Source organism: Trichomonas vaginalis, chromosome II, assembly GCF_026262505.1.
Source record: "Trichomonas vaginalis G3 chromosome II, whole genome shotgun sequence".
Taxonomy (NCBI): Eukaryota; Parabasalia; order Trichomonadida; family Trichomonadidae; genus Trichomonas; species Trichomonas vaginalis.
The window spans coordinates 20,848,541-20,874,574 of NC_067204.1; the positions used below are offsets into that span (position 1 = coordinate 20,848,541).

Sequence of the window (26,034 nt, forward strand, 5' to 3'; positions counted from 1 at the left end):
AGTAAAGATGAAGGAATAATTCGTAAAAATTAGTTTTTTCATTCATTGGCATATCATATGAACCAATGCTTATTTGAAAGGGTTTTGACTTTTTTTCAATTTTATAGGGTATTATTTGCTTTGCCAAAACAATTGTATCCTACATTTCAGAGACTCACATCCTGCCACTAATATACACAGTTAGATTGCTATTAATGATACATAGCTTGATGGCTTTTTGTTCAGAATTGAGGTATTTTCATACATAACAATTCATTCAAAAACATTGAAAATTTAGGATTTGAAATGTTTTTGTCAGTTAGAAAAAAAAGTAAAAAATGTCAAGTAGTGAGATATGGAATAGAGTGAATAACATAATTTCAAGTTCCTATTGTAAAAGTCTTACTACTAATGAAGCAGAAACTCTTCTTGAGATTCAGGAATTGAAAAATGAAGAAACAAAAATATCAACTGCCGAAACTGTTCTAAAGTTGGATTTGATAGATGCATATACACAAAGAGTTAAGAAAATCAAGAAACTTGAAAAGTTTCTGGATTTAGCTGATGAATTAAAAGATAATAAAAAATTACGTTCCGATATTCGTGATATTCTTCTTACAGGCAATGAAAAATTCACCTTATCATCAAAGCGAACAGTCGTACCAAATTAATTTCATTACATTTTGACAATTTGTTCATTTTTAATTTATATCACTTATTTTTTCTCAAGACAATAGGATAATGTCGTTTAATTGATGTAGTTACAAGATCAGCTTATCATTTGGTTACCAAAACAAACAGAACGTTTATTTTATTTCTATTGTCCAATATCGACTTGTTCTTTAGATATTGTCGCTCTTATATCTAGCACTTTACGCATGGATGATGCATGTTTTCATCAATTGATTGCTTGTTTCAAAAAATAATTTCGATTTTTAATCTGACAAGCCGATTCGATCACTTCTACCCAAAAACTAATATAACATACATTATTAGTTGCTGCTATCCATATTTGGAAGCTTTAGACCTTAATTTTTCAGAGATATATCATTTTAACGTTTATTTAAAAAATTCCTTATTCTTAATTACTGTAATTCTTTCGAGCTTGCACTCATTTATTTTATTGTATCATTCTAATCCTTTTAAAATCTGTTTTTTTTAGTGAGTAACATTTTTTTCGATTATTTTTTTTATGTAATATAAAAATAAGTTTAATTGATAAGGATATATAAGATAAAGAATTTAGTGCTTTAACTGAAGGAGGAGAGTCTTCATGCGAGAAACATCCTTGACATGTAAATCTGCGCGGTTAAAGTCGATAAAGCTAACAACACCTTCCCACTGATTATCGTGCTTTTCTTCAAGAGATGCAATTGTTTCCTTGTCAACGTCAAGATTATGCTTTTTACGGCTCTCTTGTCCTTCCTCGAGTTTTTTATAATAGGCAGCGAGATCATCGTTTGCCTTCTGTTTCATTTTCTGTATATCTTCTTCTTCTTTACTGTCTATTTGAGCAATCTCGACATTCTTCTTCTCCTGCCATTCTACAAGAGCAGAGACCTTTTCTGGTTCAGCAGCTGGCTCGTTATAAGCAGCATAAATGTCGTCCTCGTTTTCTTGTTGTTCTTGTGGTGTATTTTCGGCAATTTCCTGATTTTCTTGATTTTCGACTGGTGTTTCAATATTTTCTGGCTGTGCGACACCATCCTGGCTGCCTGCTGGTGCTGCACCAGCACCAAAGAGGTCATCGCCGTTGTTGTCATTCAGCATACTTTCCATTTGTAAATGGCCTCCAAAACTGCAAACAAACTTTTTCAAATTTTGATGGCAACCGTTCACTTTCCCCATATAAAACTTTTTTTAACGATGAGATTTTTATATCCCGATTGCAAGTGTTAAAAATTAGGAATGCTAATTATTCTATAGAATATTTCAGTGAGCATCATATCTTTATTTACTATCTTTTTTTTCATCACCAGATTTGATTTTTTTTTTCTAGCGTCTGTTTTTTATTGGTAACCAATGAAGTGATTCGTGTTACACACAATTGTCACAAAAATAGTTATTTCTCTTAGTATCGTTTTATTTTTATCTTCAGTTTTGATTTTTTTGTTTGTTTTCTTTTCCGTGTTACCATCAAATTATATTTTGTTGCATTCATCGACAAACACACGCCTCCTAAATGTATTTAAACTTCTATGTTTAACAATATTGAGTATAGAACAAAGATATTAATTCGATTATTTTGTTTAAGTTTTAAGATTGAGTAATATATAGGTAAATATACAAGATGAGCATATTTAAACTCATCAAATAGAATTTAATGATTCCATATTAATATCAACTCATTTTAAAACAATTTAAATTGAGAAACCTATGTTCCTCGTAGCGAAAGCTTGAAAATAGGATCATTTGGAAATCTAGTGGAAATTTATTCAAAATTGTTTTAATCCGCTATACGAATACGAGATTTTCCTTTTCCTTTACTAACACCCACATAAGTAAGAATCTAGATTCCCAATATATATAAGAGATTTATATTAATATTTTTATTTGAGTCAGCCTATCACTATTACAGTCAGTAATTTTTGCTTATATCTAGACTTTGTGCGACGGCGTTGATTTAGGGCTATGATATGATTACTTCATATCCTTACGATGAGACTTTGATATCATAAATGAGAGACAATATGTATCGAATAGAACTCTAAGCCGCTGAACTATTAATGCAATGGATTTAGATAAGAACGAAATATTTAGGTAGGATCCATTTTTGACGATCCGATCAACACATTCAAAATTTGAGAGAATTTTGAGTTCAATCGTTCAAACTTCAAACTTTCACAAATAGCATATAAAGTTGTAATCTTAAAATGTAATTTTGCTATACGTTGAAGAAGAGTTATTGAATAAGAGAGAATTGCATAGAAATAACCTCAGAACTATCATCTGGCAGGTTATCCAGTTGGATTTAGAATTGATTATACAAGTTCTGGCTGCGTGAATAACAAAACTATCAGAATAACAGATTTCAACACTCATTTTACTATTTGCCCATAAATTTCCTTCAATATTTCACTACGATATCACAGCTGAGTTAAAATATATTTTAGAAATCCATTAGATTTCACTTCAACGAACTTTGCGTTTGGATTCCATTTTGAATATGCCAGTCATTTAAAACAACTTTGATATTATGAATCACTATTAATTGTAATCATGATCCATCATTTATCTCATAAGAGTTATTTTGAGAATGCGCTATAATTCAAATTTTTATATCATTCTGAAAAGTATATTTGGTGCTAATAAACTGCATTAGCTCAATTTTTAAGAATTTAAAAAATGTGGTCAATTTACACTCGAATGGAATCTCACAGTCTCATCACACTTTTCAATGCTCGATTTTTAAAAACTGTTTAAAAATGGAGCTTATATTGAAATAGTGTAGAGACTAAAAATTACCACAGACTATTTCAGAGGATTGAGTTGCCACTCAATCCTCTGAAAAATCTGAGGTAATTTGCAAAATTATTTTTAACTTTTCAATGCACCTTCAATTTTTTAATTGCACCATTTATCTTGGTATAGTATTATGTTATTAAACGCTCGTAATATCTATTCAAAAATCGTACTATTCAATTTTATGAAAATTTACACTCATCACCATGTTATCAAATATCAAATGCATTTATTTTTTTAAAACGTATTTTAGCACTTCTCAAATTTTGAAACTGTTTTCTGAACTTCCCTTATTAACGTAGACATCTTTCTTATGAGATTTTCAAATGAATTTTAAATTTTTAGATGTTTTGAATTTATTTTTTCTCAATGGAAAACAATACTAATCACTCACGTGGATCTACTTCTTTTTCATCAAATCTTAGCATGAGCGTTACAAATCGCTGGGCTGGTATGATTGAACAGTCTGTTTACAAAAAAACACGTAACTCACTGTTTCAATTAATATCTTATGTCTACATTCAATGTCCTTCAATGTTCATCATGCATACAATTGTTTCAATCTTTAGATTGCTTCAATTTGTAGGACCTTTGTTCTTTGTTTCCTATAAAACACTTTGGTCCTCAGGTTCAATGTCATCGACAATTGTTTCTTTATTCAGTGTTTTCTTCCATATTTTTCCACCATCTATCCGCGAGAGCTGCACAATTCCATTTTTAGGTGTCTACGTTGGCTTATTAGGTTTGTTTTTCATTTTTACAATTTACTGTGCATTTTATTACAAACAGAACGCCAAATTACCAGATTGGGTTCCTATTTTCATATATGTTTTCTTAAATACATTTGGATATTTATTACATCCAATCGCATTTCAGCTTGGTGGTGAAGAACTAAGCTTATTGATCATGGGAAAATCATCGATTAATCATAAGGCCAGTATTGCATTGCTTTGTTTAACTTTAATTTTCTTCGGAATTTATACATGGTTAATCGCTACGATTACATCGACATCAATCCTATTCAATCCAACATCTTTGCTATCAGTTGTTGGCAGACCGCAGCTTATGATCTTTATTCTAACAAACGTTGTTACGTTATTAATCTCTACAGGCACAAGTCTTACGAAGATTCCTCGATTAGTTCTTCTCGGTGTTGCTGGTATCGGATATATTATTTCGATAATGATACCATTCATTGATGGCGGCTTTATTTCATTCTTACATTCAAGTTTAATCTTCGCTACATCAATGGCAGGACCATTATTATGCATCGGATGCATCGTCTTAGAAGTACTTAACGTTAAAGGTACAGAAGTTGTAATTATTCTCATTCTTGCAATATGGGGTATTATGTATGTGGTTTCTATCCTTATTTTGAATGCAAGAAGGCGTAAAATCCTCTTATTACTCGATGAGATAGAAGAAAGCCAAGAAGCTTTCGAGCGTGTCAAATCTCCAAGATATTTCTCCGAAATTTGTGTCCAAGGATTCGCAAATGCCCATCCGATCTGCATCTCCTGTACAATCTTCACATATGCAACCAATGCATGGCAGGATAATGTCCTTATTTGGGTTCTTTACGCCAAATTTGCAACAATTTATCCAGAAGAAACAATGAAAATTGGTTGGATACAGCATCAAATGATGAGTTTGCATATCAAAGGTGCTACAAGCAAACACATACAAGAAGAGATCATTACCATTATCAGGACACGTGAAATCAACATTTCTGCCGAGTTAAAGAAGAAGTTGAACAGATTAAACAAAAAAGTTCAACTTGTCAAGAACAAATTAAGACATATTTGGGATCTCGTTATACAAGGAAACACAGGAGATATGGATACATACATCACATTAACATACAACTCCATTGAAGACACATTGGCCGAGTACAACCACATAATGAGACAATATCCAAACTCAAGATTTGTTGCGAGAAGTTATGCGAGATTTATGTTGGAAGTTCTTGCAGATCACGAGAAATTCAATGAATGGGCTGAGAAATCGAAACTCCTTCAGCGTGGTATCACTGTTAAACCTGATCACGCACATGAATTAGGTGTTTACTATTTCCCTAATTTGCCACAAAAATTAGAAGTTGGAGAAAACCAAGTCCAAGGACAAAACCCAGATTCCGAATCGAATTTCATGGAAATGGATGGAGAATATGATGAAAAAACTGCTACATCAATGGAACAATCAATTGCTTTAAGAAGACAAATAGAAAATTTAAGAATTCCTTCAACATTCCATTCAACAATTCAGAGGATTTTAATCATCTTCATTTTATTCCTTCTTCCGATTGTTGCTGCCACAGTATTGATCTTTTCCAAGACAAAGACATACAGCGAGCCATTGACATATCTCCAGAGTGTTTCCTTGCTGAGAACTTATCTCTTTATGACTGTTTCTTTCGGTGTTCACTACATTCACACTGAATTAGATCTTGTCAAACCAATTGAATCAAACGGTTTGGCCGGACCGTCATCTTTAGGTGGAACATTTAATTTGACACAGCAATTCAGCTACTTGTTGAATGAACTAACGAGTACTGTACAAGATTTGAACGGTTTGAGAGCAATTGCACAAGGAAATGTTGACATGGACTCAGCAAGACATCATTTATTTGGCAATTTCTTGAATTTCACGCAATTCAAGAACACAACGTCCAACAAAACAGAATTAACATCAGTTTCCGTTGGCATCATGGAGATTGTCACACAATTGAGTCATTTAACTGACAAAGCTTTTAATACTTCTATTTATGAAGACCCTAAGATTGTTACTCCAACATATAACGCTGTTCCTGTTGCAGATGCGATTTCTCTTTGTTTGAATGATATCAATAATTACATGGATGATCATCACGAATATATAACGAAAATTTTGTTGATTTTACAAATAGTTTGTTATATATTGATACCTGTTTTGTTGTTTGTTTTCTTGTATGTCGAAATCAAACACATAAACAACAACAAACTGACAATTTACAAATGCATGACATCATTACCTAAAAACGTTGTCAGTGGTATCAGTGATTCATTCAAGATGATGAAAGATGAGCAACAAAGTGAAAATGCAAGTCATACGGAGCAAGACAGCAAAATCAACAAACAAGAAGAAAACATGCTTAAGATTTTCGCTACAGCAACTGATTCTAGTGGTTCCAAATTCAGTGATGCAATTTTAATGGTTACTTGCACTGTTTTATCAGTTATTTTGGCTGTTTTAATGATTTATTTCATTGATCAACTCTTCATGACAATGTCTATTTCTATCCATGATTCAGCACCAAACATGGATAATTTGATGGGTGCTTTCGCTTACCAATGCTCAATGATGATGATGCTTTCAATCGTTTCTTCTGAAAACGTTGGTTATTCAATACATGGCGAGAAAAGTGAAGATATTATCACAAAAATTAACACACAATTGGTCAGTTCACTTGCATATTTCCACAAAGCTAGATATGGAAAAGAAGATGGTTCTACACGTCCTTTCAATGAATTTAATGAAGCCATTGTTGAATTGAACGAGAAATCCCATTGTTCGACATCAAACATTGTTGTTCCAAAGAATATGAGAGAATCATATGAATGTTTGAGTTTAGAAATGTTGTATTATTCTGTGGAAACAATTATTGAGTCATTGACACAACCAATGGAACAAAATCACCAATTGTTCTTCCCGAATGAAACAACGTTAACTAATCTTTGGGATATAGAAACAGAGTTCCTTTATGATAAGTTCTTCCATCCAATATTCACAGAAATCATTCCTTTCATTGAAGATTCACTTTTGAAGTCAGAAACATCAAAATTAATTGTTATTTATGTTATTTTTGTTTTGGAATTATTGGTTGAATTATATGTTATTTACCACTTCAAGATCGAAGAACAGTACATGAGATTCGCCCTCAAACTATTGTTACATTGCACACCATCGACAATTACTCAAATTCCTTTAATTGTCAATGTTTTGGGCGGAAACTTTAAATCAATAAAAGGTGACAGTACTTTATTGAACAAACAATTCTTCGATGAAGTTCTTGTTCAGCTTCCTGATCCTCTTATTATTGTTGATGAGTCCGGATGTATTTCATCAGTAAATACTCAAGGACAAAGGATGTTCCAACAACCGAATTTGATTGGCACAAAAATGTCAGAATTTTGGAGTTTGGATGCTTTCGAAAGATCCATTTATAACTTGAGAAAACAACCTCCTCAAGAAGAAGAGATTACTTATGTCGATACAACGAACACTAAGTTCAATCTCTCAGTGAAATCCTTGTCTTTCAACCAAGTAACCGCTTATCTTTTCAAGGATATAACTCAAAATGTAAGATATAATACTTTGATCGATGAAGAAAGAGGAAAAAGTGACAAATTATTAGAAAGTATTTTGCCAGCTAAATTAGTTAGAAGAGTACAGCAAGGAGAGAAGAACATCTCATTCTCTGTACAGTCAGCGAGTGTTGTATTCATGGATATCGTGTCTTTCACACCTTGGTGTGGAAGTTTGCCTGCAAACAGAGTTATGGAAATTTTGAACAGATTGTATAAAGAATTTGACGCAAAAGTAGCAAGTTTCCCGACAATGACTAAGATCAAATGCATCGGTGACTGCTACATGGCTGCTGGTGGTATTTTCGCAGAGATAAACCAACCAGCTGTTCATGCAAAGGAAATTGTTGAATTCGGAATTGAAGCAATTGGTGCTGTAGGTGTTGTGAATGAAGAAACGAAACAATCACTACAGATTAGAGTTGGTATTAACACGGGTGGACCTTTGGTTGCTGGTGTTTTAGGCTCTGGTAAACCAACTTTCGAAATCCTTGGTCCAACAATTAACATGGCTCAACAAATGGAGCACCATGGTGTTCCAATGCAGGTACACATATCTAGAGCTGTCTATGAACTGATTTACGGCGGTAATTTCAAGATTAAGGAAAGAGGTCAGATCGAGATTAAGAATGGTACAGTTGTAACATACCTTGTATCACCATAATTTCTTTTTTTACTTTTTATATTTCTTTTTATTTTTTATTTTTTCATGCTAAAATTTTTTATTTACTTCTTTATTTCATTTTTACATGGCTAATATACACAGAGAATATTTGGACTGCCATTCTTAAGGGTGTACTTACAATCATTTTACATCTGATGTGATGAATTTCTCCTCATTCGATAGTTTACCGGCGTCGATGCTTTCCTACGTAAATGTATTCCTCCAAAACATTTCCATAATGAACTTCTCGCTTGAGTTATACCAGCCATTATGCCACAAGAAGAGATGGTTTCTTCTTTTTGAGCAGTTCGATTGTGGATAAGATATTCCATAAAGTCTTTTTAATCACTGGTGGAATGGAATTGAAATATAGTGTAGGGCAAAATATGATGATGATGATAGAGAACAGTACGATTGATTTGGAGTCAGAATTCTGTCTCCAACTCCCTTACCTTTTCTGAGAGTATCAACTAGATAATTACGTTAGAAACTGATAATTTACTAATCAGGAAATGGAAAACAGTACTGAGTTCCAATGTTATTACCAACACATTGCTCAATTCAATATTTATTACTAGATTTTTTTTTGAATATTTTAGAAAAATAAAAAAAAGATCTGTAATTTAGTTTAATTTTAAAGAGTTTAATAATACAATAGTAATGGTGTAACAATATATTGTAGTATTATAATATAACAATATTTTAACCTGAATTTTGTATGATAAAGAACAAAATTTGATAATTTCAAACATGAAGTACGCTTAGACCTTTTGGGCTACGATGTACATGATTGCTGAGCCGATACCTAGGATAAATTCTAGAATTTCGAGTGCTAAAGCAAAAATGTTGAAAATGAATTCAAGTCTTAATACGTATGTCTGAAATAGTGCGAAATATAAACTTCCGATGCCTGAAAACAGTGTAACAACTGCAAACATGATGAGTGCAACACCATCTAAACGTCTAACACCTCTATTACCAACTTTCGTACGGATTAATGACATAATTCCCCAACATACATAAAGAATAACATCCATTGGATAGTAAGGACCTGCATATGGTAATTCTATGCCTTTATAAATGAAAAGAAGAATATTAATGATAAATATAAGTGCTAACCATCCACTACTGACGTGAAGTAAAAGTCCGAGGAAAAGGCCTAAGATATTAGGTTGAGTTTCACGCATTTTCAAACGGATTCTGACTTGTGATATAAAAAAACCAGTATAAAATTGGATTTCAATCAAATAAAATCATGAAATAAACATGAAATATTATTATATACTTGCTCTTTAGTTTAAACAATAACATAAAAATGCTGAAAAAAGACAAATTTCACCAGAATATGGTTATTCTAAAGAAATATTAAATGCTTATTATTGAGTTTAGCTTTTACATCATCAGTGGGCCATTTCAACTCTATGAACTTCATCATATTTCATAATTTTAATTAGGATTTTTATCTGATCATTGTTTTGACATGCGCAACACAGTTATTTTTTCTTCAACAGATATTTAAAACATTTTCCCCATTTAAAATGTTAATGAATGCCTTCGTTAATTTATATAAATCTTGTCACATAGTTATATGTTCATTGTTTTCCACTTGCATAGCAAGGATTTCCTCTCTTCCAAATAATTCGTAATTTGCAGGATATTTTATTTTTAAAAATTTTTTATGAGTGATCAAGATTTTCATCTAAATAAATACAGAGAACTGCGAAGTATCTATAAATGCCACATCGAGTCATATATTGCGTTATTTCAATTAAGAACGAACAATGAAGAAGAATTAAACTCAATTTACAAAATGATAAAAACAGAATTGATTGATTCAAAGAAATATCTCCCTCAAATTATTATAAAAGAAATTTTGAGTATCATTCCGTATAATAATCGCTACATAAAGTCATATCTGATGCTTGCCAAACACATATCAGATGATTATCATATTACAGAGGTCAGAAAAATTCCAATTATCTCCAACTTTCTATTTAATGAAGAATACGGGATTCAATTAGACAAATTTCATGATTTCGAAGATATTAATTCAGAAAATCTAAAAATTCATTCCGAAAATACGATTTACAAAGCAATTATGGATGACGATAAAGACGAGTTCATCTCTTTCACAATGAAAGAAGGATTTGATATAAATCAAAAGCTTCGAAGCAAATTATATCCAGAACATAATCATTATTATAAAGGATTGTCATTACTCGAATTATGCTGTTATCATGGAGCCGTTAATTGTTTTAATTACTTAAGAACAATGTTTGACGCATATATAACTGTAACATGCATTAATTTTTCATTTTTAGGAGGAAATGCAGAGATAATAATTGAATGTTTGAAATATCAAAAACCAGATGAAAATAGTATGGAATACGCAATTATTTCACACAATATTGACTTTGTTACATTCTTGATGAATGAATATAATATTGAGATCGATTTATCATATTGTGGAAAATATAATAATCTTGATTCTTTTTTTGTTTATTTTGAACAAACAAATGATATTAACAAATGCTTTACTTTTTCAATTGTTTTTGATATACCTTCTCTTTGTGAGTATTTCCTTTCACTTGGGGCAAATATTGATGAGAAGGATCAAAAGGGAAATACAGTTCTTCATATAGCAGCAGAGGATAAGAGCTTAAAACTAATTGAATTAATACTTTCAAAAATAACAAATGTCGATGCAAAAAACAAATACGGTTACACAGCTCTTCATAATGCCACATGGAGAAATAGGAAAGAAGTTGTTGAATTACTTCTTTCATATAATGCAAATGTCAATGAGAAAGATTATGATAGAGAAACCGCTCTTCATATTGCAGCAGCGAGAAATAGTAAAGAAATAATCAAACTGCTTATTTCACACGGTGCAAATGTCAATGAAACGGATGATGAAGGTCAAATTCCTCTCCACAAAGCAGCATATAATAACGCTAAAGAAGTGATTGAACAGCTTATTTTTTACCGATCACATATCAATGAGAAAGATAACAATGGAAGCACAGCTCTTCATCATGCAACCAGCCGTAATAATAAAGAAGCAATTGAAGTTCTTCTTTCATATGGTGCAAAAATTGATGAAAAAGACTATTACGGAGAAACTGCTCTTATTATTGCCGCGTGGAGAAATCAGAAAGAAATAGTTGAATTACTTCTTTCACACGGTGCCAATGCCAATATAAAAGATAACAATGGAAGCACAGCTCTTCATCATGCAACCAGCCGTAATAATAAAGAAGCAATTGAAGTTCTTCTTTCATATGGTGCAAAAATTGATGAAAAAGACTATTATGGTTACACCGCTCTTATTATTGCCGCGTGGAGAAATCAGAAAGAAATAGTTGAATTACTTCTTTCACACGGTGCCAATGCCAATATAAAAGATAAAAAAGGAAGAACAGCTCTTCATCATGCATCAATGGAAAATAACAAAGAAATAGCTGAGATTCTGCTTTTACATGGTGCAATTGTAAGTGAAAAAGATATCTATGGACAAACACCTTTTTATTATGCATATTGGAGTGGTGAAGACAATGTCGACTATCATTCACAGAATAAAAATGACAAATATAGTGGAGGCCAATATTGGTAAGAGGACGAGTTTAAATGAGTGCTAGTTACATTAGTGGCTTTGAAAAAAATGCTTTTTGCTATCTAGATTTTGTAAAGTCAGAGCAAACTACTTTAAACGAATAACAATAGAAATTATCATGTATTTAATAAAATATACTGTTTAATGCTAAATATTTATAATGAATTTTCAAAATATGATGTATTGACTTGAATGCGCAACTAAATTCATTGATGATAAAAATAATCTTTTGCGATTATTCAAACTTTTAGATTTTTAACTTTTATAAAAGCTAGAATTCGCAAAATATTAAAGACATTGTTAAAAAAGGGAGTTTTTGGTTATAATAATAAATTTGTTTAAATAACAAGATATGCCTAAGTGCAGATAAACTATTTCTGACTCATACAACATTGAGATAACTCATAATGATTTGTTCGGAAAGATTCAAAAATTAAGTCATAAAAAAATAGAAATTTCTGATACTAATTGAAATTCCAATACCTGTAAGTGTTATATTCCTGACGTAGTGCCTTCATTTTATCAGCACGAAGCGGCAAAAGAAATTAAATCAAAATATGATTCAATCTAGTAAATTAAAGCTAATATAATATTAGTTACTTGTCTGATCAATGTATACTGGGACGTAAAGGCGCCATTGTGCGTACATTGAGAAGAATTTTGATGCGAACTGTTCACTTGGTAATTTTTGATAGAAGAACTTACGAGATGTTTTCGGATCTGAATTCAATATAAGTTTTAGAATTTCATCATCGTTTGCTGTTGAACCTAAATCTCTAAATGTCTTGAAAACCCAAATAACGAAAGGCTGAGCGAGTTTGTTAATTCTAGATATAAACATTGGGGCTTGGTCTTTAGGAATTGGACCTTCCATGAATTGTTCAAAATCTTGAAGTCCGGTAATTGGAGTTGGATTCGTTTTATGCTCAGATAAGCTTTGGCGAGTTATAAATGATTTATTTACCTTGTTAACCATATTGTTAAACGGACTTTTGTTATCAGTCCATAAAAACCAATCTGAAGGAGGTGCTCCTTGAATTGGCTTTTCAGATAATATTTGTGATACAGGCTTTGATTGAATTGAACCTACTTCAAGCGCTAAAGCGTTTCCATCGACCAAACCAGAATCAAACCAAGCTTGAAGCATTGCAGTATCCATTGGACCAATATTACCGACGCGCTCATCTTGGATATTGTATTGTTCTTTTCGTCCATAACTCTGCTGATTTTGATAGTTATCCATTTTTATGAGAAAAGTGACAAAATTGAATTTAACTCAGATTCCATGAAACAATAGCTCTTTCTCATTATTTCAAACATCTCATTAGTATTATTTTTTGTAATATTGTCATATGTTAATAGATGGAGTCAATATAAACCTGTAATAATTTTTTTTAGTCACCAATCGGAAAAATTTTGTGGCTTCGAAATTTCCTTTTTCTAAAGATACTGCATTGTTTTATTCCAATAAAAATATATCCATAATAGCACCGGTTAGTGCATGCACATATCTCTATAGATAGATTCCTCTTAAGATTTTCAGATAGCAAGATAGAAACACCCAAAATCCCCTATAAAATTGAATGTTCTTTCAAAATTGAGAGATAAGTTATTTATCCGGAAAAATAAAAACAATACATATTGAAACAATATTACAATGTGAAACAAAACATTATTCTTTTACTTCGAAAGATATTGAGATAATTCAGTTCTTAACATTGGCGCAAGTTTGCAAACCGCGTTAATTGCGCCGTTATTGCACTTATTTTCTTGATCAAATTGGATCAATTCCTGAATACCTTCTTGCTTGGTTGCCATCGTTCCGATTTTATCAACAATCTTAACGAAAATAAGCTTATCATTAACAGTCATCTCAGGAGGTTCCTCATATTCTTCTTCCATTGCAACTTTGCCGACAATTCTTTGATCAACACTCTGATTTTGCTTAAAGAATTCTGATGTCATTCTTCTTTGCTGATCAAGTGTAACCGTTTCAGTGAGAAGGCTCTTATAGAGAACAGGGCGAAGATCTTCCTTTGGAACATCTCCATATCTTGTGATGGCGTCTTTAACGTAATCTCTGAGCATCATTAGATCAGCTCCAACTCTATCTAAGCAGAAGAGAGAGTTTGCAGTCATGAAAACATTATAAACAAATGTTTGTCTCGTGATTCTCTCAGGCTGCTTATCAATGAACATGATTAATGACTGATATAATGAAAATACAGGGACGACAGTGACCAAAATAAAACCAATTGCATTCATTGGCTCACTAAACTTCTGATCAATGTCTAAAGAGAAATTGAGCATTGAATTAAACAATGCAACAAGTGATTGATTCTCGATTGCACTGATAAGTGTTGGCTCTGATAAGAATGCATAAGTACAATACAATAAGTATCTAACAAGTCTTTCATCTGTTGGCTGATCTTCATATAATGAGAATAAAAATGAGAAAATTTCTCTTTGATTTCTGATGAATTCAGGAATTGATCTAATTCTCTCGATCTGAGCTTGTAAAGCAGCAATAGGATCGCTTGTGTCTATATTTCCGTCGCCATCAACACCTTTTGGAGCAATTGAGAATAATAATTGTTTTGCGGGTTCGGAAATGATCTTAAGCCTGTTGTGAGATAAATCCTTTAACTGAGATTCAACACTTGTTAAATCGTCAAGCTTGCCAAGCTCTTCGAAAATAATTGTAATGATTGCAGAGTGTTCAAGCGAAATTGACTTAAGAAGAGCATAAGCGTAATCTGAGTTCTTAGAACTGAACTTAAGTGCATCAAGAAGATCACTGTATGCATCACTTTTTGTTGCAATGCACCATAAAACAATTGGAACAATAAAAGTCAATTCTACCTTTGAAACCTTTATGCCTTCCTGTAAGTTATCCAAAAGCAAGCCCAAAGCTGCTTGGGCGCATGAAACTTGTCTCATTAAAAATTGAATTCCGCACCATTTGAGCATAATATCAATTGTGTACTGGAATTTCTTTGGAGGCTTGAATGCTGTGCGCAAACTTTCGAGAGCACTCAATCTGTCAACGTATAAAGTAGAAAGAAGTAATTTCGAAATATCATCATCAAAAACATCGCGAACATCATTAGAAAGTGAAGCTAAAAATGGAGCAAAAGCTGTTGAATCATGAATAAGTTTCAGTCCATCTTCTTCAGACATTTGCTCATTTCTTGATTTACGAGAGAAAGCTGAAGAATTGATTGCTATTGTTGCTTCTGGAGTTTCAACTATCTCGGAGATCATTGATTTACTCTTGTCAACTTCAATTCCAGAAGCATCGATATATTGATGTAATAATTTCTGCTGACTTGATGGCAATGAGGCAAATGCTTGCTGTAATGCATCAGTGAAGTCTTGATTCTTTGAAAATACTTGCGCAATTAGCTTTGTATTTTCGACCTTATCTTCTACAGCGGTTGCAATAAGTAGCATGCATGACTTCCAATCATTAATGGTCAAAGTATCAATTTTTTCGTTAATATAGCTTATTAATTCATTTCTGATTTCAGATGAAAAATTATTATTGAATTGATCGAATTGTTGGATGAAAAAGCCAGCAGGAATTACGCTTAAGAGAGATGTTAGTGTTCTTAATGCTTGTGATTTGATGTTTTCTCTTTGGTCAGTGAGACATAAAATTATTGAATAACAAACTGTTGTTGTATCTTCTGGTATTTGGAAATCTTTTGTGCCAATATGTTCCAAAATCTTTAAGCTACGCTGTCTAACTGCTTTATCATCGTTTTGCAGGTATTTTGGTAAAATCTTGAAACAATTTTCGCAAAATGTAGCGTCTACAATATCATTATCATCGTCAATCAATTGATTTTCAATATCTTCTATATATTCTAGCTGTGATTTTGAGTCATTGGCCTTAAAAGCAGCGGTATTCATTTTAGTGTACGTTTATTTATATTTCCATTATAAAACATACAGTCCAATCTAATTAGATATATCATTTAATTCTACTGTCAAACTGAAACAAAATAATTTTATCATGGTATCTCATTTTTTACAAGATTTCAAATTATTATCAAGCTTTTTATTAGAATAATAAGGTGTAACCTATCATTTTATTAGGAGTTAGTGAGAAACTCTACCAACTAGAGGCAGAAATATCAATATTTTAGTTTGAATTGGAACATTATCTCGAATACAGAATTATCTTGTGTCTCTAACATTGATAAGAAGATATATGACATATGCATATTAGATTTATGACATAAATATATCTTCTCAGTCAAATTCGATTAATGAAGTTCAAAATCATGTTTATAGAGATATAAATACAAGACTTATGAATAATATTGATAATTTAACTTTAGGATTATGGCGAAATAGATCAATATTATGGAATATCAAAATATCTCAAATTTTTCGAAACACTTAGTCGTATCGCCTAATCATCTTTTAGTGATAAGGTTCCTTCTTTTCATAAGTTCTAATTTCCAAGGAATATAAAGTACCACCTTGAAAGAGCAACTTCCTCTCCCTTATTTTGACAAATTTTTTTGTCTAATTTTCTGATGGCTGAATCTGGTAAAACAACATTAGTCAGCTTGACGAAAGGATTTATATCAATGCTAGCTTGCTCAAGCACTGGCGAAATAGATTTGGTTGAAGCCGAAGCAGCTCTCGGAACTTCTAAAAGAAGATTATACGACGTTGCAAACGTTCTTGCTGGCGTTGGGCTTGTCGAAAGGTGTGGAAAGTCCAAGGTCAGATGGGTTGGCGATCTTAGTACTGTTGATAGCGGCACAAATCAAGCCTCATTAATCGAAAAAGAAGCAGAGATAGATAAAATGATAGAACATGTAGACAAATGCCTCAATGATCTATCTTCTTCAGAATTATTCCAAAATTACGCTTGGGTTTCTGATAAAGATGTTTTAGCACTTGCCCCTGATGATGAAGTTACTCTATTTGCTTTACGAGGTCCGCCATCGCTAACAATCTCTGTACTAGAAGGCGAAGGCGATGATCCTTATCAATTAGTTTGCAGAGCACCTGATGGAGAAGTTGATTTACTTTCGATTGGAAAGACAGGAGCAAGTACAGTAGCATTACCTAAGTGATATTTTCTACAATTTAATGTTTAAATACTAAATATGTTCGCTTTGATATGTATAATTTTCCATATTTTTTAAAACAACATTGAATAACATTTTATATATGGCCAGTATTGGCCAAATTTCATCATAAATTGCTGAAAGAAATCAAAAAAATGTTTGATATGAAATTTACCAAGTTAATCAATCAGAGCGAACAATCAAATTCTTTTATAGATAGACTGTTAAAATAGAATTTGCAATATTGGAATGTGAGAGTTTGATCGATTTATTCAATCTCATTTATAAGAGCAGTTATTCAAACTCTATGCAATAATCTTATTTGTAAGATTATACATCATATGATTTTTAGTGCTATACCAAATAATTTTTTAAATATTACTCTATAATTTTTATTTTATGTGGATAATAACAAAATGACAGATAGAAATTGTGTAAAATCTACTGGGTAGGCTGATTGAATGGGAATTTAAGCGAGTTAGGATGAACAATATTATCGGAAGTCCATCCTCTTAGAATTTCGCAAATAAGATCACGAACTTGATGCTGATCAAAAACCTTTTCTTCTGCTCCCAGACTAAGCTCAAGTTGGAAGTTAAAATCAGGATCTTTTTCAAAGAATGCAATAATAGCATCTCCGAGGTAAAGAATGCATAGTTTTCCACTTATGGATAAATTCGATATTGAAGCATTGAATGGGAATTTAATACAACCTGGTGCAATTTTATCATAAGACAAACAAGCACTGAATGCAAATGATCCATTGCTTTCCCAATTAATAGAAACAGTTGCTTGAAAAGGAGCATTAAATGGAATTTGTTGTAATTGAGGAAGTTCGTAAATATGAGTCTTTAAATGCCATTGGAGTTTAACATCTATATCCTTCATTGATATTATATCGATTGTTGGTGGAATTGTACCAAAAGATAATGTATTTACCATAAATGTTGAACTAAATTCTGGTGAATCTTTCAAAGCATTCAAAAACATCTGAGTAATATACTCTATTGTTCTTTCTTGAACTACATATGACTGTAATGCATCCCAGTTAATGCGTAATGACATTAGAATGCACTAAAATCTTTTTTTGTTTATAAAAAAGAGTGCTTTGAAAAAAAAATTATAAAGAGGGATGATTGATCCCTCTGATATTGGGGAAAGGTCATCAGAGGGTTACTCAGATGGAGAAACATCCGATGATCTTGCCGTTAAATATCCTTCAGCAACTGGTTCATATGATACGCCAAAATCAATTTCATTACTTCCACAACAATGCCTTTATGACTTGATCAATAAAGTTGACGTTTCTGTTGCTGAAAATAGTAAATTAACTAATCTAGCTCATACAACAGATCAAGATTATTACATTGATCAATTAAATAAGCCATTTCTTTATATTAATTCTGCCATGATTGAGCCAATACAATCTGTTATACTTATAACCACGAAAACATACCAATTTTCTGAAAATGTATCAGAATATTTAAAAGATACGCCTATTATTTTCGGATGGCAAAATATATATCAAATGCAAGCATCAGATATATCATCTAACATACAGACATGCTATAGATCTCTTTATTTACATTTAAGGCAACACCTTGTTTTTAGCTACGTAATTGGCTTATCCCAAACAAAAATAGACACCATTATACAGCTACGAAAGAATTGTCCACGAGGGCGACAAATGTTTCATTTTATTGGCTATCAATTTCCCAAAATTACAAATCGAGGAATTTCTTACTATCCAATTTCAAGCACTAATATTTTATCATTCGAATCACTCTTCAATATCATTAGTCCTCCGTCTTGCTTTCTTTTTGATTGCGACAACGCAGGAATTGTCATTCCAATATTTGAAGAGGCATCTAAGCATTTTGTTACACCTTCAGCAAGGAAAACTGATGGAAATCAAGCATCCGATTGGTTTTGCTTTTGTGCTACATCTCCTGGTGAAGAATTACCAATTATTCCGTATTTACCGAAAGATTTTCTTTCTCAATGCATTTTGAACCCAATTCCATTAGTTATTCTATGCCATATACTTCAAAATTACAGAACTTCTTTTCCAACCGAAAATTTTCCAATTTCAATTTTAAATGATATACTTTTAAACAGCCAAAACGGCGAAATCGAACGAAACAAGATCAGTTTAGTACTACTAGCCGTTGCTGATGCAATTGCAAGTGATAATCTCCAGCCATTTATGTTCAAACAAATGTTTCGAAGAGACAGAACAACTTCTCGAATGTTTGAACATTTTATTGTGGCCCAACACTTGTTACAACCCTATGGAATCCATCCGCAGTCTCATCCACGTCTCCCTAATCTTTCTACACACCAATTATGGAGCACATTGGAATCAGAACTTTCAATTTGGGTATCGTCGAAGATAAGTGGCCGGCCAAATATCGAATTCGACTTTTTCAATAGAGTTCTGACATCTTTTGAGAACACCATGGATAATGGCTACATCAGTCAAGTATTATTAGCATTGATGTGCCATGCGCCATTTTCAGGATTCGACGGTGCGAAACGTTCTGTAATTTTATTGAGTCAATTGGCAGCGAGAAGCCAATCAAACAGAAACATGCTGTCAAAGATTTCCATCTTCCATGCTTTCTTTGCGAGGTTAGTTTCCAATTTGAGTGCCGAGGAATTACACTCTATTTCATACATCGTTGTTTCTCTTCTTCAATGTGATCCGAATTCTGTTTTTGACATCAGACATGATTTGGACATTTCTGCACTTCCTAATGCGCTTTTTGATAGAAATGTCAATTGCCAGACACGATCTTTGATTGCAGCAATCCTTGCAGCTGTTATCGATACTGTTAAAGCTGTGGAAGCTTTCTGTTCTACAGCGGAATTCTTCGATTCATTGACACAAGAAATTCCAATTGCTTCTCCACAGTTACAATTATGGTTATTGATCTTAGTTAAAAGAGTTTTCGGATCATTCCCTGCGATATCTGGCTCTTTCACACCTTCAGGAGCTCACCTGCAAATTGCAGCTTGTTTAAACCATAAAAGTCCTGAAGTTCGTGCAGCAGCAATTGCTTCTTTAACAGCTTTCATCGGAGAAAGAGGTCCTGCAACAGCTTTGATTTATTTGGCTTCACCTTTGTTGTTCGATATGAGTTTCGTAGTAAGATACGAGTTCGCACAGTTCTTGTCGCGTTTCTTTGAGTTGCAAAATCTAGATTTGTCACTCTTGGAAAAAATTCAAAATGAAAGGAACTCAAAAAATTCAAAAAATACCAAAAATACCAAAACCGAAAATTTCCCAGAAAATTCAGAGCAAAAAATTGAAAATTCTGAGAAAAATGAGAATGAAGAGGAAGACTTGACAATTAACGGTATTATTGACAAGATTGTTGGAAGTCATGTTAGTTTAGAACGAACTAGCGATAGTTTCATTGATTTCGTCCATAAATGTGATGATATTAATAATTCAGAAAAAAGTGATGAGTATTTAGTCAAAGCTATCACTTTATACTCAGATATTCTTGAAAAGGATCCACATCCCAGTGTAAAACAAGCAGGATCTCGCTTGAAAAAGGCTGTTTTCGAAGGTGGAGAAATATCTGATGGAGATACTGATGCCTTATTCAATATATCTCTTCGCCAACTGGTTAATTCCGGCCAATACAAAGTATCTGAAGAGATAAATGAAGAAAAACCTTTCACTTTTACTCCATTCCATTCTAATGACGTTCCAGCTTGTTCTGCTCATGAACTATTAGTTGCTAAACTTACAGATATGATCCCATACCACGTGATATTCGAGCAAACTAAGTATTCTCTTGCAGTTGCTTCCCCGGCCAAATCAATAATCAGATTGGATGAGGGTTTACACCAATTTGGCCGACTCAGCTGCACAGATGCTGCTATTACAGACCTCCGAACAACGGAATGGGACGATGTTCCTCGAATTATTATTGGTTCAAGTGACGGATGCGTCAATGTATGGGAAGGAAACCATCACGAATGTTCCCTTACATTCAAAGCAACTACATGTTCAGCGAATGAGTCGACTTACCAACTAGTTAGTCCTGCCAGACAAAAACACAAATTTGCCACTTCGAATTTTAATGGTGGCGTTGTTTTGTGGGACGCTGATTACTCCCAATTCATTGGAGAATGGAAAGGCGACAAAGCGAAGATGACTTCCCTCGAAATTGCAGCCAGAGACGATACAACCGTTATTAGTGGCTATGAAAATGGCCTTTTATCAGTTATCGACACTCGCCAGCCTCATTTGTTTTCTGTTTCATCACCTAACTACAACTTAGGGGGAATTGTCAAGATCAAGTCATCTTTTTCATCAGATGTAATCATAAACACTATGTCACACACAGGTGTTTATTCAGCATGGGACGCCAGAATGTGGGAACCAGTACATTACGCGCAAATCAACACTTTCGTTGATGAATGCGATATTCATCCTTGTTATTCCATTGCAATATTGACTCCAAACAATGGAAACACGATGATTGTTTCTTCGAGCGGAAAAGTTTTGTGTACATTGCCAAATTTGAAGAATGTGAGTTCTGTCGCAATGCACCCGACATTGCCTATCTTCGCTTGCTCTACACAGTCAGGTGAGATAGTTTCTTATCAACTCGCATTCTCATATAATTGAAATTAATTTTTTTTTGTATAAAATTTATATGTATGTAGCATTTTTTTTAAACATCAAATCAAAATTTAGTGTTAGTTTGCAGAAGTCCAAACTATTTTTCAAACAAGTTCATCCTCAATTCATTTTTTCCACAGTGAGAGGATCTCTCAATTTTCTGAGCGAAAATACGTTAGGGAGACGTAAACTTTGAATTTGAGGTTAATTTCCGTTCTTAACTGATATAAAGTATTATAGTAATCCTTGTAATATTGATCATTACTTCTTAATTCAATGCATTTATTTGTATGAATGACTTGAATTATTTTTACCAACATTAATTTTTACTTTTTCCTCAGGACTTTTTTTTAAATCTGAAATAGTAGAATGATAGATTATGATACATATATGTTACAATTTTGCTGTTTCAAGAAAAAAATAAATTATATCATCGAGAAATAAGTACTTTTAAATAGCAAAAATTGAATAGTTGTAAATGATTTTCATTAAAGAATGAATTTCGGATTGAACTTTGTATAGATTTTCTATAATATTGGACAATTTGCAACTGAATTTCACTATTTCTACCCTCCCTTTTATATATAATTCATATAATTAGTTTGATTTCAATAAATCTACATTATCTTTTTCCTCAAATGAAGTTAACATTTATTGATGTCACTTTTATATTCGGTCAAAATGTTTTTATCATTGATTTGTGGTAACTTACCTACATATAAATACTTCGTTATTAAAGACGGATACGAAGAAATCGATATTCACGAGCCTGGCGTTCAATCTTCTTATGAGTACCTTTGCGGCGTTGTTCCAAAATTTTTACCCGACTTTACAACATATCACGCTATCACATTGATTCACTGCTGGCATAAGAAAGAAGGAAATTACTACGCTGTTGAAGTTATGACACAGAGAATTAGATATTTAGTCACTGTTCAAGACATTGAAGGCACACATTATTTATATTCCGTAAGAATTCTAAATTGTGATGGCCCAGGAGGCGCCAAATGGTCACAACCAGAACAAGATATCATAGATCTAGTTATGGAAGAAGCCAAAGAGAAGTTTGGACAAGATTTGAAGCTAAGAAATGTTGCAGCATTTACTACAAGACTTCAAGGCACAAAATACGCTCACTTTGTCGCTGATGTTGAAACAGATTCCGAAAGATTCTTAATTAATGTCCATTTAGAGAAGCCATTTGGCGGCCAGCAATACTCAATTAAGGACATAGTGCGTGTTGAATAAATTATACATTGAAAATTACATAAAATTATATTATTTTAGTTATATACGTGTAATATCCTTAACAAACTATATCTGATTTTTTTATTATTCATAAGTTAAATGGTTTATACATATTCAATTCATAAAATCCTTCATTTTATTTGAAAACGTTTTAAATTAGAAATATATAACTCAAAAAACCTAACCATTAGCAAAAACCTAAATTGATATTTAAGGGTGCACTTACCACTTTCTGGCCGTCTCTCAATTTTTTTGACAAGCAAGCTTTATATGATAAAAAAAAATATTTTTGACTGGGAAAGAGTTATTATAATTCACTATCTAGTACCTCATATGGCTGATATACTTTTTTGTTATTAAACTAAAGATATGTTGATATTATGAGAGCATGTCAGAAAGTAGTAAGTGCATCCTTAAAATTTAAAAAGGAAAAAAGGCCACTTTTTTAGCGATAATTTCTAAAAAATCATGCCACTTTGCAAAAAACTATCTAATGGGAAATTAAGCTTAATTATTTTTTTAATTTCTAATGAAATTAATTTTCAAATATATCAGAAAAAAGAAAGAATAGTATCTTATGCAAGGATATTATATTTTTGAACCATGTGAAATAAGAAGTTCAACTGTTTCTTTGCTATTATTTTTTGTTGCAGTATGAAGAGCGGTTTTTCCATCATTATCTTTTTCATTGATATTTATACCATGTGAAATAAGAAGTTCGGCTGTTTCTTTACTATTATATATTGCTGCATAATGAAGAGCGGTTTTTCCATCATTATCTTTTTCGTTGATATTTATACCATGTGAAATAAGAAGTTCAACTGTTTCTTTACTTTTATATTGTGCTGCCAAATGAAGAGCGGTTTTTCCATAATTATCTTTTTCGTTGATATTTATACCATATGAAATAAGAAGTTCGGCTGTTTCTTTACTATTATACCATGCTGCATAATGAAGAGCGGTTTTTCCATCATTATCTTTTTCATTGATATTTATACCATGTGAAATAAGAAGTTCGGCTGTTTCTTTACTATTATATATTGCTGCATAATGAAGAGCGTTTTTTCCATCATTATCTTTTTCGTTGATATTTATACCATGTGAAATAAGAAGTTCGGCTGTTTCTTTACTATTATACCATGCTGCATAATGAAGAGCGGTTTTTACATCATTATTTTTTTCATTGATGTTTGCACCATTTGATAGGAAATATTCACAAAGGGATGGAATATTAAACATTACCGAAATATTAAAGCATTTCATAACATCATTAGTTTGATCGAAATAAACTAATAATGATTCAAGATTATCATATAGTGCACAATAAAATAAATTGATCTCAAAATTGTATTCATTCATTAAGAATATAACAAAATCAATGTTGTGTGAAATAATTGCATACTTCATGCATTCTTCATCTGGTTTTTGATATTTCAAACATTCACTCATGATATCTGGATTTCCTCCTAAAAATGATAATTTTAGACATTTTTGAGTTATTTTTGAGTCAAATTTCGTTCTTAAAAACTTGAAACAATCAACTGCTCAATGGTAACAACATAATTCAAGTAATGAATATCCTTCGAAAGAATCTGGATATAATTTGCTTTTTAGTGTTTGATCTTTATCAAAACCATTTCTTTCTGTGAATGCAATGAATCTTTCTAGGTCATTATACACAATTGCTCTGTAAATTGTATTTTCTGAATGAATACCAAGATTTTCTGAGTTAAAATTTTCAAAATCATAGGATTTGTCTAATTTAATTCCATATTCTTTGTAAAATAGGAAGTTAAAAATAGGTATAACACTCCTGACATCTTCCACATGATAATCATCAGATATGAATTTGATAAGAGATAAATATGACTTTGTATAGCGATTATTATACGGAATGATATTTAAAATTTTCCAAATAACATCCACAGAGAGATATTTCTTTGAATCAATCAATTCTGTTTTGATCATTTTGTAAATGTCTTTTAATTCTTCTTCTTTGTCCGTTTTCAGCTGATATAAAGCAATATATGAATCAATGTAGTGCTTATAGATACTTCGTAATTCGCTGTATTTATTTGGAGGAATGTCTTTGTCGATCATTAATAATTTTTTTAAAAGATCACATTTGCTATTTAACATGTATGTATCTTTTAAACTCATTAGAAGAAACAAACATTATATTATACATGCGGAAGTCAATGATCACAAAGATTTCGGAAATAATTTATGAACATTAACTAAGTTCATAGCTATTAAATGACACAATAACAATAGAGAAGTCGAAATCAATAGGAATTTCATCCAGATGATTATATTCAAACAAAATTATATAAGGGACTTCAAGGGAACCATTATCTTTGAGGTTTCAATGAACCTGACATGAATTATAATGCTGATGTTCATCAGCTGCGAGTGCGGGACAAATTTGCCAGGTGTCACTTTTTCAATAACCTTAAATTACGCTTTTCTAATTTTTAAAAAATAACCTTAAATTATATTTGAAGAAATTATGTCTATGATATATGTTTTATGCTAGAATCTTGGAGTTTTCATGCACTACACAAGAGCTCCAAGGTTCCAAGAGTGAATGCTCAATAGCAATTATAGAGATGTACCTTTTCAAAATGACTTTTACTGATTAAATTTAATCAATAGAAGACATTTTGAAAAGGTACCTCTACAATTAGATATACAAGAGATTCAAAGCTTCATTTCAGATAGATTTGAAACTTTGAAACTCTTGGTAGATTTTGAGTGAATGCTGACAATCATCTTTGAGAAGGTTTTCTTAAAGAAAACCTTCTCAAAGAGGTTTCTCAGGAGCCCCGAGGCTCCCTTTCGTAATGATTGGGAGCCTTGGGGCTCCTGAGACGAAGAATGGCTTCGCCGAATCTTTGATCAGCAGAGGCCAAATGAAAAGGCCTCTGCTGATGGATTCTCAGGAGCCCTGAGGCTCCCTTTCGTAATGATTGGGAGCCTTGGGGCTCCTGCAGCAG

The 26,034-nt window shown here is 32.3% G+C and overlaps 13 protein-coding genes across 13 annotated transcripts, besides 3 other annotated features; 6 read left to right on the top strand and 7 right to left on the bottom strand.

Annotated features, from left to right (window-relative positions):
* Positions 1-317: 317 nt before the first annotated feature.
* Positions 318-650, top strand: TVAGG3_0581070 (uncharacterized protein; the record flags this gene model as incomplete). Its single annotated transcript, XM_001579623.1, has 1 exon — positions 318-650. One exon carries the CDS (start codon positions 318-320, stop codon positions 648-650), a length of 333 nt encoding a protein of 110 aa, XP_001579673.1.
* Positions 651-1,113: 463 nt separating this feature from the next.
* Positions 1,114-1,805, bottom strand: TVAGG3_0581080 (clathrin light chain family; the record flags this gene model as incomplete). Its single annotated transcript, XM_001579624.2, has 1 exon — positions 1,222-1,758. The coding sequence occupies one exon, from the start codon at positions 1,756-1,758 to the stop codon at positions 1,222-1,224; it is 537 nt and encodes a 178-aa protein (XP_001579674.1).
* A 2,005-nt stretch (positions 1,806-3,810) lies between these two features.
* TVAGG3_0581090 (guanylate cyclase protein) lies at positions 3,811-8,791 on the top strand (the record flags this gene model as incomplete). The annotated part of the gene is made up of 1 exon (XM_001579625.1): positions 3,811-8,448. One exon carries the CDS (start codon positions 3,811-3,813, stop codon positions 8,446-8,448), a length of 4,638 nt encoding a protein of 1,545 aa, XP_001579675.1.
* Positions 8,792-8,849: 58 nt separating this feature from the next.
* TVAGG3_0581100 (GEO07735P1-related-related family) lies at positions 8,850-9,641 on the bottom strand (the record flags this gene model as incomplete). The annotated part of the gene is made up of 1 exon (XM_001579626.2): positions 9,210-9,635. One exon carries the CDS (start codon positions 9,633-9,635, stop codon positions 9,210-9,212), a length of 426 nt encoding a protein of 141 aa, XP_001579676.1.
* Positions 9,642-10,126: 485 nt separating this feature from the next.
* On the top strand, positions 10,127-12,152 carry TVAGG3_0581110 (ankyrin repeat and SOCS box-containing protein 4 family; the record flags this gene model as incomplete). The annotated part of the gene is made up of 1 exon (XM_001579627.1): positions 10,127-12,061. The coding sequence occupies one exon, from the start codon at positions 10,127-10,129 to the stop codon at positions 12,059-12,061; it is 1,935 nt and encodes a 644-aa protein (XP_001579677.1).
* Positions 12,153-12,374: 222 nt separating this feature from the next.
* TVAGG3_0581120 (uncharacterized protein) lies at positions 12,375-13,420 on the bottom strand (the record flags this gene model as incomplete). Its single annotated transcript, XM_001579628.1, has 1 exon — positions 12,654-13,304. One exon carries the CDS (start codon positions 13,302-13,304, stop codon positions 12,654-12,656), a length of 651 nt encoding a protein of 216 aa, XP_001579678.1.
* Positions 13,421-13,738: 318 nt separating this feature from the next.
* TVAGG3_0581130 (uncharacterized protein) lies at positions 13,739-15,976 on the bottom strand (the record flags this gene model as incomplete). Its single annotated transcript, XM_001579629.1, has 1 exon — positions 13,742-15,976. The coding sequence occupies one exon, from the start codon at positions 15,974-15,976 to the stop codon at positions 13,742-13,744; it is 2,235 nt and encodes a 744-aa protein (XP_001579679.1).
* Positions 15,977-16,578: 602 nt separating this feature from the next.
* TVAGG3_0581140 (protein dimerization protein) lies at positions 16,579-17,226 on the top strand (the record flags this gene model as incomplete). Its single annotated transcript, XM_001579630.1, has 1 exon — positions 16,609-17,157. The coding sequence occupies one exon, from the start codon at positions 16,609-16,611 to the stop codon at positions 17,155-17,157; it is 549 nt and encodes a 182-aa protein (XP_001579680.1).
* A 316-nt stretch (positions 17,227-17,542) lies between these two features.
* TVAGG3_0581150 (mitochondrial distribution and morphology protein 12 family) lies at positions 17,543-18,229 on the bottom strand (the record flags this gene model as incomplete). Its single annotated transcript, XM_001579631.1, has 1 exon — positions 17,593-18,216. The coding sequence occupies one exon, from the start codon at positions 18,214-18,216 to the stop codon at positions 17,593-17,595; it is 624 nt and encodes a 207-aa protein (XP_001579681.1).
* Positions 18,230-18,281: 52 nt separating this feature from the next.
* On the top strand, positions 18,282-21,826 carry TVAGG3_0581160 (TOR signaling; the record flags this gene model as incomplete). Its single annotated transcript, XM_001579632.1, has 1 exon — positions 18,284-21,796. The coding sequence occupies one exon, from the start codon at positions 18,284-18,286 to the stop codon at positions 21,794-21,796; it is 3,513 nt and encodes a 1,170-aa protein (XP_001579682.1).
* Positions 21,827-22,471: 645 nt separating this feature from the next.
* On the top strand, positions 22,472-23,038 carry TVAGG3_0581170 (uncharacterized protein; the record flags this gene model as incomplete). Its single annotated transcript, XM_001579633.1, has 1 exon — positions 22,472-23,038. The coding sequence occupies one exon, from the start codon at positions 22,472-22,474 to the stop codon at positions 23,036-23,038; it is 567 nt and encodes a 188-aa protein (XP_001579683.1).
* Positions 23,039-23,248: 210 nt separating this feature from the next.
* Positions 23,249-23,281: a mobile genetic element.
* A 141-nt stretch (positions 23,282-23,422) lies between these two features.
* Positions 23,423-23,455: a mobile genetic element.
* A 171-nt stretch (positions 23,456-23,626) lies between these two features.
* TVAGG3_0581200 (ankyrin repeat and SOCS box-containing protein 4 family) lies at positions 23,627-24,487 on the bottom strand (the record flags this gene model as incomplete). The annotated part of the gene is made up of 1 exon (XM_001579634.1): positions 23,627-24,487. One exon carries the CDS (start codon positions 24,485-24,487, stop codon positions 23,627-23,629), a length of 861 nt encoding a protein of 286 aa, XP_001579684.1.
* Positions 24,488-24,583: 96 nt separating this feature from the next.
* On the bottom strand, positions 24,584-25,138 carry TVAGG3_0581210 (protein of unknown function (DUF3447); the record flags this gene model as incomplete). Its single annotated transcript, XM_001579635.1, has 1 exon — positions 24,584-25,138. One exon carries the CDS (start codon positions 25,136-25,138, stop codon positions 24,584-24,586), a length of 555 nt encoding a protein of 184 aa, XP_001579685.1.
* A 310-nt stretch (positions 25,139-25,448) lies between these two features.
* Positions 25,449-26,034: part of a mobile genetic element that runs on past the window's edge.